Source organism: Macrosteles quadrilineatus, unplaced genomic scaffold (assembly GCF_028750875.1).
Source record: "Macrosteles quadrilineatus isolate MER2022 unplaced genomic scaffold, UCM_ALF_1.0 Scaffold_7__1_contigs__length_78375512, whole genome shotgun sequence".
NCBI lineage: Eukaryota > Metazoa > Arthropoda > Insecta > Hemiptera > Cicadellidae > Macrosteles > Macrosteles quadrilineatus.
The window spans coordinates 69,765,367-69,781,940 of NW_026542600.1; the positions used below are offsets into that span (position 1 = coordinate 69,765,367).

Here is a 16,574-nt window from a genome sequence, read left to right on the forward strand (position 1 = left end):
GTTTTATTGTAAGAGCTCAATATTTTCATAAGACTAGAAATTCCTGGGTTTCTTACAATGTCTATTTCTTTACCTGCGACTTCATATCTAATTTCATCAAATAAGAATGCAAATGCATTATTTATAAAATGACCTTTATCATGATTTTCAATTTCTCCCTTAATATACAGATAACTCCTACATGGGAGAGTTAGCAAATCTTGATTATTAATACATATTCGAATTTCATCAGAATTATTTATTGCCAAAGTGTTGTGGGGAACATAGGAGTGATTTGTAATTTTAACCACACTATCGTCGAATTGGGATTTCCCTGTAACGTCTAGAAAATCTTCCATTTTTATTAATAGAAAATTTTAACTTTAGTCCTATTGATCGTAGGAACCTAGCATTTTGTACACTTATAGATAAATTCTTATAAATTCTCATATCTTTTTTATATGACAAGTAATTGTAGTTTCTTCTCCGTTAAAGTCAATTGCCTTGTCGTGTTGATCGGCAAATGTAATACTGACAACATCTAAACTTCTCTTATTTACAGGAAAATATATAATATTTCTTGGAACTTCAATAATTTTGTAGCCAGGAGGAGCTTCTGGATAAAAGCTATGTATGGTGTGTGATTTGTTGCCATTTAAATAGGACCCATTTGCAATATTACATTTTACTCTAATCACATTTACATTATTAATGTTTATTTTATTTGTAGATTCAAACTGAACACCAGGAGTAGAAACACCTTTAAATCCTAATAAAATAGACCCTAAACATGGTTTTGTAAAATCAAACACGTGGCTAGAAAGTAATGTCGCTTTCATAGTTTTATTATTAGCTGTAAGGAAAAAGTCTGGGATTTGCTTTTGAATTTCCTTTGCAAGCTCAACCACCTCATATGTTCCTTCAGAAATTTCTATTGTAACTGGAGCATTGTGGTCATAATAGAAAACATCATCACCTTCTCTAATGGTTAATTTGTTTCCTTTAAGTTGATTTAATTTTGGAATAAGCCCTTTGAATAAAAGTTTGACTTTAGTATTAATTAATGCTTCTCCATTTTTATCTACTATAACTTTAAGTTTACCATCTAATAACTGGTTTAAATCATCAACTAAGATCTCTCCCTTTGGTAATGTTTTTTTCTCTACTTTGTAATATGTTAAAGTATTAAGTGGTTTTTTTACATTAAATATAGAATTATAACTTTGAAAATCTACTAATCCAATTACATAATCATCATTTAATTCTATGGGAGGAAAGAACACTGACTTTAGCTCTGGCTCTGTACCCGAAAATGTTATAGTAAACGAATCCATTTTTATAAACAAAAATTTTTTATGAATGATAAACATAAAATTCCACAAATAGAACTATTTAAATCTTGTATTTGATTGGTTGTATAGAATATTTTATGTCCCTCAAAATATTTAATTACTTCTTTTGGAGGTTGGATTCCAAATGGGTCAAAATAAATTACAATATCTTTATTTTTACGATATGCTGTCCAATGTGTGCCAGATGAACTGTCTAAATTAACTATTCCGCACTCTTTTACTTTTGGTGTTAGATTTTTTAGCTCGTTTTTTAGGTACACCCCCCGGAAGTGAGGCACGTCTTTTGCGGCCTCTAACAGCTGGTAGTTGTCCATCTTTTTTATTAAATTTTAATCCCATTCCCATTTTTGCTTTTGCCTTCATCAAATTTGTCACCGCATAAGCTGCAGCTCTTTCAGCAAGATTTGCGTCCTTGGCCGTTACTCTAGTCCAAGCTAAGTCTGCTAATCTCATGTCTGCTTTGTTCCGAGCAGCGGTATCGGGATTATTCATGTAGAATATGTCATGCTCTTTACAATAAGAGTCTAGTTTATTTTTTGGAGGTACATTTTTAGCTAAATTCTCACGTACATTCGTTCCAGGTCCACAGTATTGATATGTTGGTATTTTCAAATTAAATGGAAGGTTATTTATAAGAGTATTCAATAACCCTCGACCCCTGTAAGGCTTTAAGAATAAACCTTTGCCTTTTTTACATGTTTTCTTATTATCATTTTTTACCATTTTTATTATATAAAAAATGTCTTTTATTCAACAAAAACATAAATTTAAAATAGTACATACTAAGGAAAATATACCAAAGAAGTTGGGTCTATTTCCTACCAATATTCGATGTGTTATTTGTGGTCCAAGTGGAAGTGGGAAGACGGTTGTAATTTACAATTTAATTGTAAGAAAGGAAGGATTAAAATTTACAAACTTATATTTAATATCTAAATCTTTAGAACAAGAAAAATATAAAAAAATAATTGAAATATTTAGTTTGTGTGACGAAGTGAAGTTACACACGTTTACTGACTGTGAAATCACACCAAATGATGTAAAATCACAGTCAGTTGTTGTATTTGATGACATAAATAGTCAAAATATTACACTTTTTTTTTCAATGGGTCGACATAAAAATATTAACTGTTTTTACTTGTGTCAATCTTACAGCAAAGTACACAAACATTTACGTGATAATGTAAATTTCCTAATATTATTCAAACAAGATGATTTAAATTTAAAACATGTATATCACAATCATGTTGGTAATGACTTTTCATTTGAACAATTTAAAAATCTCTGTCATCAATGTTGGGATAAAACTAAATATGGCTTTTTCGTAATAGACAAAGAAAGGTCAAAGAATAATGGCAAATATAGATTTATGTTTGATCAATTCTATCAAGAGGATGGTAAGGGTAAATAAATAAAAGACTGGAGTTTTTTAACATTTACATTTATTATATATCTACACATACAATTTATTGAACATCAATTTTATAATGACCAAGTGCAAGAGTATTGATGCCATCTTCTAGAATAAACCTCTTGTCATCATCAAATGATAGTACTTTCTTGTTCATGGTCAAGGTTTGAAGATGATGATTTGTAGATTTTATCCTTGTCACATTCTCATAGTAATCTTGCCCAGTTGCAAGGCAGTTCAAATAATGTTGATGTCTGAGGAGATGTTTAACTGTGGCAGCATCAGCTCCTTTAGCTTTCTTCACCTCTAAAGCTTGCTTGTCTTCTTCATTTAACCATTTTAGAGGAATATAAGAATATAACTTTGGTCTTAAACCACAATATTCATACATAATATGACCATCTAATTCATCTTTAAACTTGCCAGTGACTTTTTTATTTTTATCAGAGTATAAGAAATGGTCTTTACTATATCCAGAGGTATCAAAAAAGTGCAAGTCACATTCTATTTCCTTGTAAAAGTCCTCTGTAACTATAGAATACATTAAAGAATCTGTATCTGTCATAAGAAATCTTTTGTTCTTAAATTTTGACATATAATTATAGTGAAAATCATACATTATTACTTTACTAATATCCAAAATTGTCATTCCTAAATATATAGGTTTATTAAACTTTACAACTAATTTATTTAAATGTATAGCATGTAAATTGTTATCGAACTTTTTGCTACAGTCAAACCTTGGATTAGTGACATATTTTGTTAATAGTGACTCATCTTTGAGATATATGTCACGAAACTTGCGTTGATTCATAATTGTTCGACCAAAGAGACTATTATTTAACAATTTGTAAAAGTCTTTTTCGAAATCATTTTTAGCACATTTGCGTTTTTCAATATTAAAATTAATATAGGGTGCAAGCCATTTGGACTGTCTAAATTTTAAAATTCTATGGTATTTTGTAGCAACCAAACCCAATTCCTCATATTTTTGTAATGCTTTATAATGTAAAATATATTTAGTTTTGTCATTTAAATTAGGTATTAATTTGCCATTCATTTTCTCAGGTGCCAATGGATAGTCATTATGTAAATCATGTAAGCTTTTATCATATTTTAAATCAACTTCTAAAATGTATCCAAACTCATCATTTTGATTGTATTTGTAGTCTATCTCATTCGTCCAACAAAATCCATCCACGGGTAGTGTCTCACACATAGCTGTGGAGTATAGCGAGTTACAATCTAAATATATTAAATACACACTTTCTTGATTGGGATCATAATGTTCGCCCATATATCTATTATTGGCTTTAGCATAACGTGTGGAAATCATACTGACTCCTCCTCTGATTGCACTTTCTATGAACAAATGCATGTCAATATCTTGAAATAATTGTAATTTTATACCAGTCATTCTAAGACAGGCTTCCCATGTTAGTCCTGGAAGTGAATACATATGTACGGGGTCAAGTTTATAATCTTTTAAACACAGGTCTCTAAATGTCTCAAAGACATCAGCCAGTAGCAATACATCTGTTTTAAGATATAAATCATGATATTCTTGTAAATTGTCTATATTAAAATGGGTCCAGACATTTTTAGCATGTTCATATTCCATGGGAGAGATATGTTCTTTAGTTAAAGTACTGTAAAATTTTTCAATTGGAGGTAGAGACTCTGCAAACTTATCTGGTCCTGTCATATATTCATAGGGAAATACACCTTTGCGTTGTAGTAGTGGATTGTCTATGAATCTAAATGTATTTAAATTGGAAGCTAATTTGTATAATGGAAGGGACAGAAAGTTATAGGAATCCAAAAATACTAAATCATCAACTGAGAATGAAATATACTTTTCCATATCCTTGGCTATGCAATTTAATTTACGATCAAACTTTCCCAAGTGTTGCATTATTAAATGTCCATCATAATTTTTCAAGTTATGGAAGAATACTGGTATTTTCTTTGTTACTTTATAGTTTAAATTACAATCATTATGGGCAGCTCCACGGTAACGGCCAGATGAATGACAATGATCACGTACCCTATCAAAATATAGGGGCTTTTCACAAATGTGACAATGCGTTGAGTTTTGGAAAGATGCCTCTTGTTCAGGAGTCATTACAAGAGGAATATATATCGCCATTTGACTTTTAATGAAGTCATAAGTCTCAAATAATCTTTTGAAAAACACGTCCATAACATTTTCACCACTATATAACTCTTCAGAAATAATCTTAGAATCTCTCACTACAACAAATGCAAATCCAGATGGAGTATGATTGTTTGAGTTTATAAAACATTCAAAATCTGCATAAATCACAAATGAGGCTTTAAGTTGATATTTATAATTTTTAAATTGTAATGTATCCTGCTTAGACATTTCCACTCGTTGGGCATCAAAGTTTTTACAATATGTTATATGACGCTCCAATTTATCATTAGTGTAAAAATGTTGTAAACACAGCTTACAAAAATGCTTCTTATGGTCGTGTTTTGTAGACCGCAGCATTAACCTATTAAAATCACGAATTAAACAATAATGTGATTTACGACCTTCTTGTAATAATAATAAATCTACATGAGTATTACTATTCAGTTTAGTTGTTCTTAATGGATATATAAATTTTTGGTCTTCAACTCCAAATACATTAACACTTATATTATTTTGTCTTTCAAATTTATCTATATCAGATATTTTAACAGGATACTTTATGTTTGTCATATTTAACTGATTTTCATAGGGTGCATATTTCGATACCCTTTCAGCATGTTCATTGGAGTTCCTTGGATGTAAAGCTGCTAAAATTGACCAAAGAAAGCATTTATTATCAGCATTCTTTATATTTAAAACTGCTTTTGTCAATTTAATACTTTTTGGTGTGGGGATATATGACTTTGGAGTTAGGGGCTTATACTTGTAAACGTGCAACTGCCAATATTTAGTATAGTCATATATCCATCCACTACCTTCGGCTTGGTATTTGTGCATGGAAGTGTCAATCTTTAAAAGAGCATTTTCAATTTGATGCTTTAAATCTCTCCTCTCAATGGTTAGGATAGTAAGGCTTCTAAAATCTGCAATACATTCTTTCTCATTAACTAATTTTCCATTTTGATCCACTGAATATTTTATAAATTTGATTCTCCTAACTAAAGTCCATTTTATTGGCAGAGGACAAGATTGAAGAGTATTTTTAAGTTCAGCTCTAATCGATTCACCAACAAATTTAATCATTGTATATGGACATTTATTGCAAGAATTGACATGTCTTTTAAAATGACCAACAACATTTTTTTTACAAAAGTTACAATTCTTATGCCTTTGTAATATATGCGATTTTAGAGCCACATTATTATCACAGATTAAATCACAAACCTTGCACAGTTTCACCTTCATTTGGTGTATTAACTTGTAATGACGGACCAAATTGCTCTTCTTGGACAGCGAGGCGGGACACAGTGTACAAGTCAGCATCACGCTCATGAATGAAATACCACCCGGATGTCACTTCTATATATAGACTCTCGCCACCTGGGGATTCCCCAGTCGCATGACCGCTTCACTTGATCCGTGTGGCAGTGCCCGCGGCCGGGAGCGCGCCCGGTTCACGTGCAAATCTCGCACTGTTAAGTTGATGATTTTGAGAATATACATGTGGATGGATGTGGATTTGAAATAGTAATGGTTTTATACAATGGTATTGAACATTTATATAGGGGTGTATAGGCCAAGAGCCGGATTTTTAAAAAAGTGGTCAAAAAAAGCTCACCATTTCCAGACGTGTTTTTCAGTATTAAAAAAGTAAAAAATTTATATATGGGTGTATAGGTCGAGAGCTGGGTCCTTAAGAAAAGTGGCCAAAAAAAGCTCCTGGGGCTTCGGACATTTTTTTCGCCGAAAATTTTAAAAGTTCTGGGCCAAAAAATGCCGGAAGTGGGGTCATATTGCCCTATTATATCTACTATGGATTTATTTTATATTGCAATATTTTTTAGAGTGTGCCCTAGAGCTATCATCTCTTTGCATTGTAACACATTCAATTAAATTCAGGTTAGTATCAAGGTGAAGAAAAATGGTAATGGTGAGACACATTTTAAGTTTCGATGTTTTTAAGGATATAGGATGGAAACGTAACTTATACTATACCCCAAATCAAGACAATTGAAAAAAAGCTATACGAGTATTTAAATGGTGACCAAATATTCAAAATCTTTCTAACCAGCCATGCAAGGTAGAATAGAAAAATATCAAATTTTGGGACTATGGACTACATCTTTTAAATTTTATTTACGGTTGAGATTGGTTTTTGATTACACAAAAATTGTATTATAAGGAAACAGCTGATCTTAGTCGGTAACAAAGGTACACATATTATTCAACCCATTATACACTCACTTATTCTTATTTTATTCCTAAAACACAAATACTCCACTGTCTTAGTAATGTGAGTTTTTTTTGTGTCAGAAGGTTTACCCTGCATTTCAAGAGGTGCTGTATCATATTTTTACCTCATAGCTAAGTACGAACTTTGGACTAGGAGTTTATGTTATTGAAGTGTGTACATGTACAATATCACCAGGCAGTAGCAGTACAAACATCTGAATTTGCAGCTGATCAGGTCTTCTTGGAGATCGATCTATCTTTGATTCTTTTTCTGTATTTTTAAACATCTAGGATTCCTAAAATTATCTTTAATTTGGCATATGCTGAGGGTTTATCCCCCCCAGAATAGAATAACAGTTGATGGTATCAGCTGACAAGCATTATACATAATACAAGCTCTAAGGAAAAGTTACTTTTTTAAGGAGATATGCTTTCATAGGAAGAGCTACCTTCTACACCTATTGTTTACCTGTGTGCCCATTGTTGATGATGATGGTGTCTTGGGGAAGCTCCTTAAATCCTTCGAACATCAGGGGAGGCAGAGAAACCCTCTCTACCAGGTCTTCCTCTATGTCTATGGGAGACTGATACTTGCCCGAACAAGTCTGGAACTGATTGACCCATTTGTCTGGTCCTGCAATTAATAGCACAAAATATACAAGGTTTATTCAATATAAAAAATGTCCAATAAATTCTTGTCATGAATAAATGGTGTGATATTAAGCCTCTGGATGGTTTGTATATTGAAAGATAACACTTGAAGGACTGTCAGGTGGTCGTACTTTTGATTGGACAAATTGGACGAACATCTTTACATGATTAGGGCGGTTACCTACCGCTATCTCCGCGTCCCGCCATCTCCACGTACCGCTACCTCCGAATTTCAGAGTGACCCCTATAATCCTCGGTTACTTCCTGCGTTAAGACTTTCCGTCCAAACCTAACCTAACCAAACTTAACCTAACCTAACCTAACCTAACCTAACCTGACCTGACCTAACCTAACCCACGGGTTAAATTTTCATTAAATCTTCCATCCACGGGGCTTCGCAGCCGTGGATGCAATGACAGCTAACAACGCAGGCAGTGACGGGATTATAAGGGTCACTCAAGAATTCGGAGGTGGCGGGACAGATTTGGTTTCGGAGGTGGTGGAACGCGGAGATAGTGGGAGCACACGATTAGGGCGAGTAATTAATTAATTGTTAATCTTATTCATTGGCAAACAATTTTAAAATCCACAACACATTTAAAGTTGGATGAAGCTTAACATATGTTGAACTAAGGAGGAATAATAAATTAATATAAGGGTTATTCAGAAAGTAAAGAACGAATCTGTCTGACGCCAATTGGTGCGTCATGTACTTTCTGGTATGCGCTTTCGCCTCCTAAATGACTGTCCAACCGTCGTAGCGGAAGTGTCATTGTGGTGCCCCATGTTTATTTAAGATAAAAAGTGAGTTGCGATTGGAATGCCCGACAGTTATAACGTAGGGTCTGTAATGCGGTTATGTTAAAAAAAAATTAAAACCTATAGAAATTTACCATCAATTGTGTGAAGTGTACGGAAACAATATTATACCTATAACCACAGAAAAAACGTAAAGATCTGTTAAGAAATGGGGCATTCAGTTACAAAGTGGCTGGATTAAAGTTGACGTCCTACATGTTTTTTTTTTTTAACAATGTCCGATCTCACTCGGCAAATTGAACACAGAATTTCCATCATTCATTCAAATGAGAGATTTTTCTCAGCCATCCTACGGTCCAGACCTAGCTCCGATTGAATTTAACTTGTTTCCCAAAATAAAGACTTAGTTAGCAGCTCAGCCCTTTGTTGACGACGAGGAGCACCAATTGCGTATAATTAATTGAGTGACTGAGCTAGCAGACGGCGGAATTCTACAATGGAATTTCAAAGCTCGTCCACTTCTTTAACGAGTTCCTTAGTTTTTTGAGTGACTATGTGGAAAACTAGTCATTTAGCTCTTTCAAATGTTAAAAATATTTCTTGTACAAACTTGTATTTTACTTCACAACGTTTCTTACTTTCTAAATAGCCCTCATAGATAGGCTATAAATCTATTTTGATCTATATATTTATATATTTTTGTCTAAACAAACCTGCTCGTTTTTTTTTTTCATCGGGACTGGCCAAGGTTAGCTTATGGGTATTCAAACAATTAAATCCACTTCATTGATGTTCAATATACAAGATAGTATATCGTAGTATCCAATAGTCAATAAAAAACATAAAAATCCGTGTTTCTATTTAAAATATTAACCATGTAGCCTAGGCATATTAGGAAAGTTAAAGGAAAGATTTTTGACCTGAATCGTATTTAAAACGATTGGCTGATTATTCTCAATACTATAGATTTTATCATTAGGCTAGCATATTAGGAATATAAGTGGCAGTTAGCGGATAGTTTAGGTACAGTCCTACATCGCCACTTTCCGTTATGTTTTTTGGGTCGCTGAACACGAATATTAGGTTTTCTGGCAGATATTATGCCCGGGACATTGTTTAGTTTGCGAAAACCCTTACAATTTGGTAACTATTTTAGGTTTTTGGGTTGAATCTTGGTAATTATGGCTTTTTAGAAAAAAAGCCACTGCTTTGTAAAATTAAGGAAACCAACATTTACTACAAGTTTTATGTATAATATTTGCTTCAACGACAAACCGTTACGCCACTAGAGCACACTAAAAATGGCCAGAAGTACCAAAAATGAAAATAAACTCTAAATGCTGCCGTTTTACATTAGGTTTCCGTGAAAACAACCCATCTTACGATTGTAACTATTTTTTCATGATAATAAACTGAGCACATTTAATATATCTGCGCCAAGATGGCTGCAGGAACATTTTCGGTCCCCACATTTATTTTCTCTCAGCACCATGAGCAGCCATGAGCGGTTGTTGCTGACCACAAGTTTGACTGTCATTGCTCTTGTGAAAACGGAATGAAAGGCATTGAAAGACTTTTAGATAAGTTTAGCTTTGGTAATGTCAGATTCAGACGAGCATACCGAGTCCAGCCTCTTGCCATAATGAACAACGCTATGAAAGTTGAGAACTAATTCTTAACCGTAAACCCCACCACATTGTTTCAACGTATCAGCGTCTCTTAAGAAATCTGATGAAAAACTAGAACACTTCTTGTCCTACGACCTGGGTCCATACTTTTTCTCGTTCTTTGATAATAACGGTTTACGAAAAGGAAGGAAATCAAATCTGTATAAATCTCTAGTCCCCAATGAAAACAAGCACTTCCATGGTTATTTGCAGTATGTTATTGATGGTGGGTTCCTACTAGTACTACACAAAAGTGTATGGCCAGAGCATCAACCTTTCTCTAAAATATGTAACAGATACATTGACTACATTAAATATGGATCTCAGACAAGTTGTTTTTGACGGCTACCCTGAACATCCGCAAAAGTCCCCCTGTTCTAATAAAAATCTTTGAAATTAAATGTATTTTAAAATTAATTTTATAGTAGCTTTAGTTACATTATCATAATTTGTGCCTTTTAAAACAATCTAACATCCAACAAAGTAATTTATTTAAATGTCAATGAGTTTTTTTTACATATTATGTAATTTTTTAACTTAGAATCCCTACATGTATGATCCCAAACAGATGTAGAGAAAGAATATTTTATTTTAAAATTATTAAATATTGAATTCTGTTTTACTTTTTAACTACAGCAAATAATATTCAAAGATATTTTATACAGAAAAAATAATAAGTACGATTTTGGGTGAATTGATTTTGAAGAAATAATTTTGTAAACTTACAAACTTACCTAAGAGTCCATCAACTTCATATCCAAAGTCCAAATGTTTAGAGTGAGTCTGTCCCAACGTTCCTGAAAAAATATTGGAATTTAGAATAAACAAGATTAGTGAATACAATGAGCTACACAACGATAAAAGTTAAATGTAATAACCCAAACACATTTAATTCTAATCCAGCTATAATCATCTTAATATTTAATTATGAAGTAGCATAGGATATTTTTTTTATATGTGTCACTTTGGCTACATTGTGTAAATAAATATTTGTAATCATCTTGTAAAAAAAAATGACTAAACAAGTCGGAAACAGCTTGAGTCATTTCTCCTGTTGCAGAGGCTAATGGTGTCACTGAACCAGTCAACAAGGTATATTAGTCAACAGATGTGAGTGTTTCAATACAATAAAACTTCCACTATTATGTTGTTTTAGTTATACAGGTAGTATTTTCAACTCAACCCAAATCATTCCAACTGCCATGATACACTTTTTAATGACAAAACCAGCTCATGTTGGTGTTATCTCGACTCTTTTGTCGATCAGCTGATATGCATTTTTGCTTCTGTGATGTTTAGTGCTATTGGAGATTTATTGTAAATAAGAAGAAACGTGTGTGCTTTTCTCAAGCTAAAAATAGAGTATGTATTATAGGTTTACGTTTATTAGTTTTTTTACAGATCCGATTTCCTTAAAATGTTTACAATTAATATAAAAAGTTGAATTTAGTTACTGGAATCACATATTGAAAATATATTTCAAACCTAGCCTTGCTTAAAACTGATGACTTACTTTTAATGTTTAATACATCATGGGCTTGTGAAAACCCCATTTGGGTCTTCATAATAAATTCCCTATAACAATAAAACTCATAGACAACAATGCGTATTAGCTCTTAATGCTTCCCAGTTTCAAGAATTTGGGTTGCGAAGAGTGAGAGGTTGGGAAGAGGAAGAGTGGGAATCACGTCTGTATCAGTGCAAGTAGGCTCGTTTTGCGCTCGTGTGTATGCATATTTCAAACAAGCGTACGCAAACGCCGTTCTTTTCTTTTGATTATGTGTATATTTTTATGTCAATATGTTTACTTTTTGCGAAAGAAATACTGTAATATAAATCCCCTTGTACAGTACAGTACTACTAGCTTAAGGTTGAAATTTTATCTTATAAAGAGGTATCTGTAAGTTGTAAATCTAGGTGTTTTTTTTTGTTTTTTTTTTAGTACCTATTTGATTGTTTTAAAGTTTAGTTATCTTACATGAGTCAACATTTTGGTTATCTAATTTGTGGTAGATCTTTTGAAAACGGTTATAATTCTTAGTGTAGGTATAGGTATTTGAGAATAGTATAGTGAAACCTAAAATTTGAGACTTCAAAATTATAATTTTATCAATTACAAAATGTGTTCCTCTATTGTATGGCCATGGTTAGTTTATCTTAGAAGACGTGTGTGCATTAGAGATTACTGTAAAGTAAATGTGTAGAGCGTATGTTAGAATGGGTAATTTCATAACCCTAAAATTTTTGTTTTAATCGTTGCAAGCTAAGTTGTTTTTTTAATCGATAACAATTTTGGTTTCGTGTTTTCGTGTTAGAATTTATAAGAAAGGCTAACGGGCTAACACTGTCTAACTTTGCTTTTAACACAACACCAATTTCTAAGTACTGAGTTGTTTATGTTAAATGAAACCTTACGCTCTACTGCACTAATATCGAGAAACAAATAGTTGTAAAGTATTAGATCTTTAGAAACTAGTAAGGTGTATTAGTGTGTGAATCCCAACGTACTAAGATTGTGTTTGAAGCTGTTAAAAAGTCTGACATTGAAACCCAACCCAAGATGTAAATGTATCCAGGTTTAACCGTTTCAATACTGTTACTCTGTAACGTTCTACAATGGAAAACCTCGCAATAACCATCAAATTATCGACGCCTGTTCTAGAAAGCGAGAGAAGGGAATTTGATGTTGAAATATTGGTACGACTGAGTCAAATGACATACTGTTGGTAAACCGGAGGTTATCGTTGTTATGAATCATATGTTTTATATAAGTGTTATCGAATCAAACCAACTCATAGATAATAACCAGGGATGATTTCCATAGAACCACATATATTTAAAAACTAGGTTAATCTTAAATCAAATCAAATCAAAATCTGTTTTACAGTATTTCAAAAATTTTTTACAATATTCATAACAAATACGAAAGAATAGTCCCGCATATGCCATACAAGACCTGTGCGTGGGACGAGCTCTATTACAAATTTCAAATTAATATAGAAATAAAAATAAATTAATCAAAATATGATTTACAAGTAAGCTATAAGACAGCTACAGAAACAGTTGCTAAGTAACAAGTGGTCGAGTGAATGGAGTTGCTCAGTGTACTTGTGTATTAATCTCGTTAGGTATTGTATACTGAACTGAAGTGTCTCAGACTGATCCAGCCCAATCTCCGACAGCAAACTGCTTACCGCACGTTTGTAAACTGGAAGAGATACCCTTAGATCTCTAATCTCTGATGGTATATTCCTATAAACAAAATCGCAATATAAAAAGCATTTCTAAGATTTGCAGATTTGAAAACTCGGGGTACCTGCATACCTACATTTACAGCTCCTCTTTATGCGTGATTGGCGTCACTATCAGATCTTGATTGGAGTAGGTATATACAAGTAAAGTTTTTATTAAGAGTTGACGCACCGAAGGTAATTGAGTGTTTTGAATAATAAATTTGTAGAGAAACGCCTGTTGAATTGAAAAGCTATTTTAATAATTAGTTTTTGTATGACAAACAATGGCTTTAAAATATTACTACTAGCTCCTCCCCATACTATAATCCCATATTGAGGAATATATTGGACAAACGTATAGTATAACATTTTTAGCTCTTCAATGTTTAGAATTTCGCATATGTTTCTAAAAATACAAACTAATTTCCTAAGTTTTGTCTTAAAATATTAAATATGGGGTTTCCATCTTAACCTACTATCCAATACCACTCCCAAGTACTTGTTCTACTCTCTCCAAATATAAACAACCACATGTAGAGTTACCTGGATCTCCACAAACATGCATCACTAGTCTGAGGTTGGCGGGTGGCTCACTACGTTGTCTGAGAGAAATTGGCATATATTTTGTTTTAAAACATTCAATGATAATACATTTTGGGAGAACCATTTTTAAATAAGGAACATATCTGTTTGCGCTGCATTGAATGTTTGGCCCCAAGTATTTATTACCTTTGAATATCGTAGTATCGTCGGCAAATAAAAAGAGATTTCCTGTGATTGCTTATATTTTAGCTTATATTGTGTAGGCCTATAAGATGTAACTGGATTTAGGTGTCAACTAAAAATGGTTATCAATAAATGTATGACAGTTTGGTTTACTTTTCAGTAGATATTTCGGTGGACAGTTGAAAACGGTGAACAGGGGTGCCCAGCCTACAGGGTAGTTTGATGTCGCAAGCTGCGACAACGGTAGATTTTTTTGGGGGGGGGGAGGGGTTTGAGGTTATTAGAATTTTGGGGAGGACTCCAGCCGAGTAGTTGGTTAGAAGCACATACAAGATTTATTAGATGATTTTTACGACTTAACTTAATTTTTTAATCTGCCTAACTTAAAAAAATTTCAGATAGCCCTAACTAAATCTGAGTTGGAATTCTAAATACGCAACACAAACTTTATGTTACCATTTAATGAATGGTACAATACCTACTCATACAATGGTACTATTGTTTGTTGATTGACGAATAAAACCAAACATTCGTTCTCAGATAAAGAATCATTACTAGGTTACCCCGATCACTCATTTCTCGCTGAAATTGGACTTGACAGTGTACACAAAATCTAATAACAAGATTATAACATCGAATTTGAATACTTGAAGTAGATTACCTAACCAATTTTTAAGTTGGTTTTAATTTGATTTGACATCGCATAAGCGCGTTGAAATGATAAGGTCACTCTTATTTAGTGTACATTTTACGGAAAGTAAATAAAAGAAACGTCTTATAACATTTAAAACATATATTTACGCTTATACTATTACTCACAAGACGGTAAATATACAAAAACGATGGTAAGTGGTGTATATTGTATATTTATATTTTTGTATATTTACCGTCTATATTTTTTTTTGCACTATATTTTTTTGCATTTATGAAAACAGCTAATTTGAACTAAGCAGCAACAAAAAACTGTGATTCGCAATGAGAACTGTCAAAGTAGGATTGTTTACAGTTATGTTTATGTTTTTCGTTTCATGAATAATTTGTGATATTTAGCGAATTGTTGATAATTTATTTTTCTCTATTGTTTAGGTGAAGTGGTGGAACATTATGGCTATGGTAGATGTGTAATACTATAGAATACTGTAAATTTAAAAAAGCAAATTTTATCACACTGTGTCCTCCCTTATTGCAAACGCAAAGCTTGAGCATAACTGCAATAAGCATTATATACTTATATTCCAACCCCGTACGAAGGACGGGTACTCTGCTAGTAAGAAATGAATGGTGGATATCAAAATGTACTGCACATAGAGTGGACAAAATATGCCTTGATTTAATGTCTTAGAACGTTTAATAAGGATAAATAGTCTGTATATAAGTATGTTTGGTTAGTCTACTTTTAATTATTCAAGACTTTCAGTAATCCTAAAGTAAATGCTAGGTTCACTGAAAATCACTTGCTATTTCTAGTGTTACAATGAATTTCATATACGTGGTATTTAAAACTAGAAGCATAGGAGAAACCGACTGAAAACACGAAGTAACTTGTGCTTGAAGTTAACCACAAAAGATTACGCAACTTGAAGTGATACACATAAAACTTAACGCCTCAAATAATGAATGATTTAAAAAAAGACAAGGCCTCTTCGTAGAAAATCGTAAACCCTAAATATTTAAAGGTATCGAGTAATTCATCGTAACTTATCGGCCAAACTAGGATTGAATGACCACTAAGTTTTACTTTCTCCTCCTATAAGGAGAAGGTATTGTTGTCAAAATTGAGTTTGAGTGGCCCCCATGGACTAATCTAATTCAATTTTGTTGTTATGTGGCTACTAATCCATGGTATCTCTAGGTGGTTTTTAATTATTTTTAAATTTTAATTTATAATTGGGATTTTTCATGAGAGACCATAAAATTAAGGAAAATTGGAAAAAGGCTCGAACGATGTTGATTATTATTTCGTATGTTATGACCCCTGTAATTGTAAACAGAATGGTACAACCCCTAATGCTGTAAAACATCTTCAAAAGCTGTTGCAATTTTGTGATTTTCTCAAAAATATTACAGTTACTCCCACCGCTTACCCATTTCAAGGGCTTTTGACAAGCTAATGGGAGAAAAGTAGGTTATAAGTCAGTCTCTCTATACCGTTTATTAAATGGTTACCATGTGCAACAAAGATATGAAAAAACAAAATCACATCTATCCCTTGACAATTGTTTACAATGTCTGTCCGATATGAAATTCCATCAATTTAAAAATAGTTTTAAAAGAATGTCCAACAAATAAGTGATATAATGTATGTATGTAAATAATTACATACTGTATATTCATACGGTACTTGGTGCAACTAAGGGACATTTTTTGGGACCCTTTGAGGGTTTGGTGCAATTAATGCACGACCGA

General features: G+C 32.7%; 1 protein-coding gene across 1 annotated transcript in view; it reads right to left on the reverse strand.

Annotated features, from left to right (window-relative positions):
* Positions 1 to 16,574, reverse strand: part of LOC128998144 (carbonic anhydrase 2-like) — a 77,280-nt gene that overhangs the window by 19,308 nt on the left and 41,398 nt on the right. Inside the window, exons 2-3 of the mRNA XM_054424147.1 lie at positions 10,944 to 11,006; positions 7,602 to 7,766 (exon numbers count right to left, since the gene is read on the reverse strand). Coding sequence (XP_054280122.1) covers positions 7,602 to 7,766; positions 10,944 to 11,006 — 228 coding nt within the window. The remainder of the gene's footprint in view (positions 1 to 7,601; positions 7,767 to 10,943; positions 11,007 to 16,574) is intronic.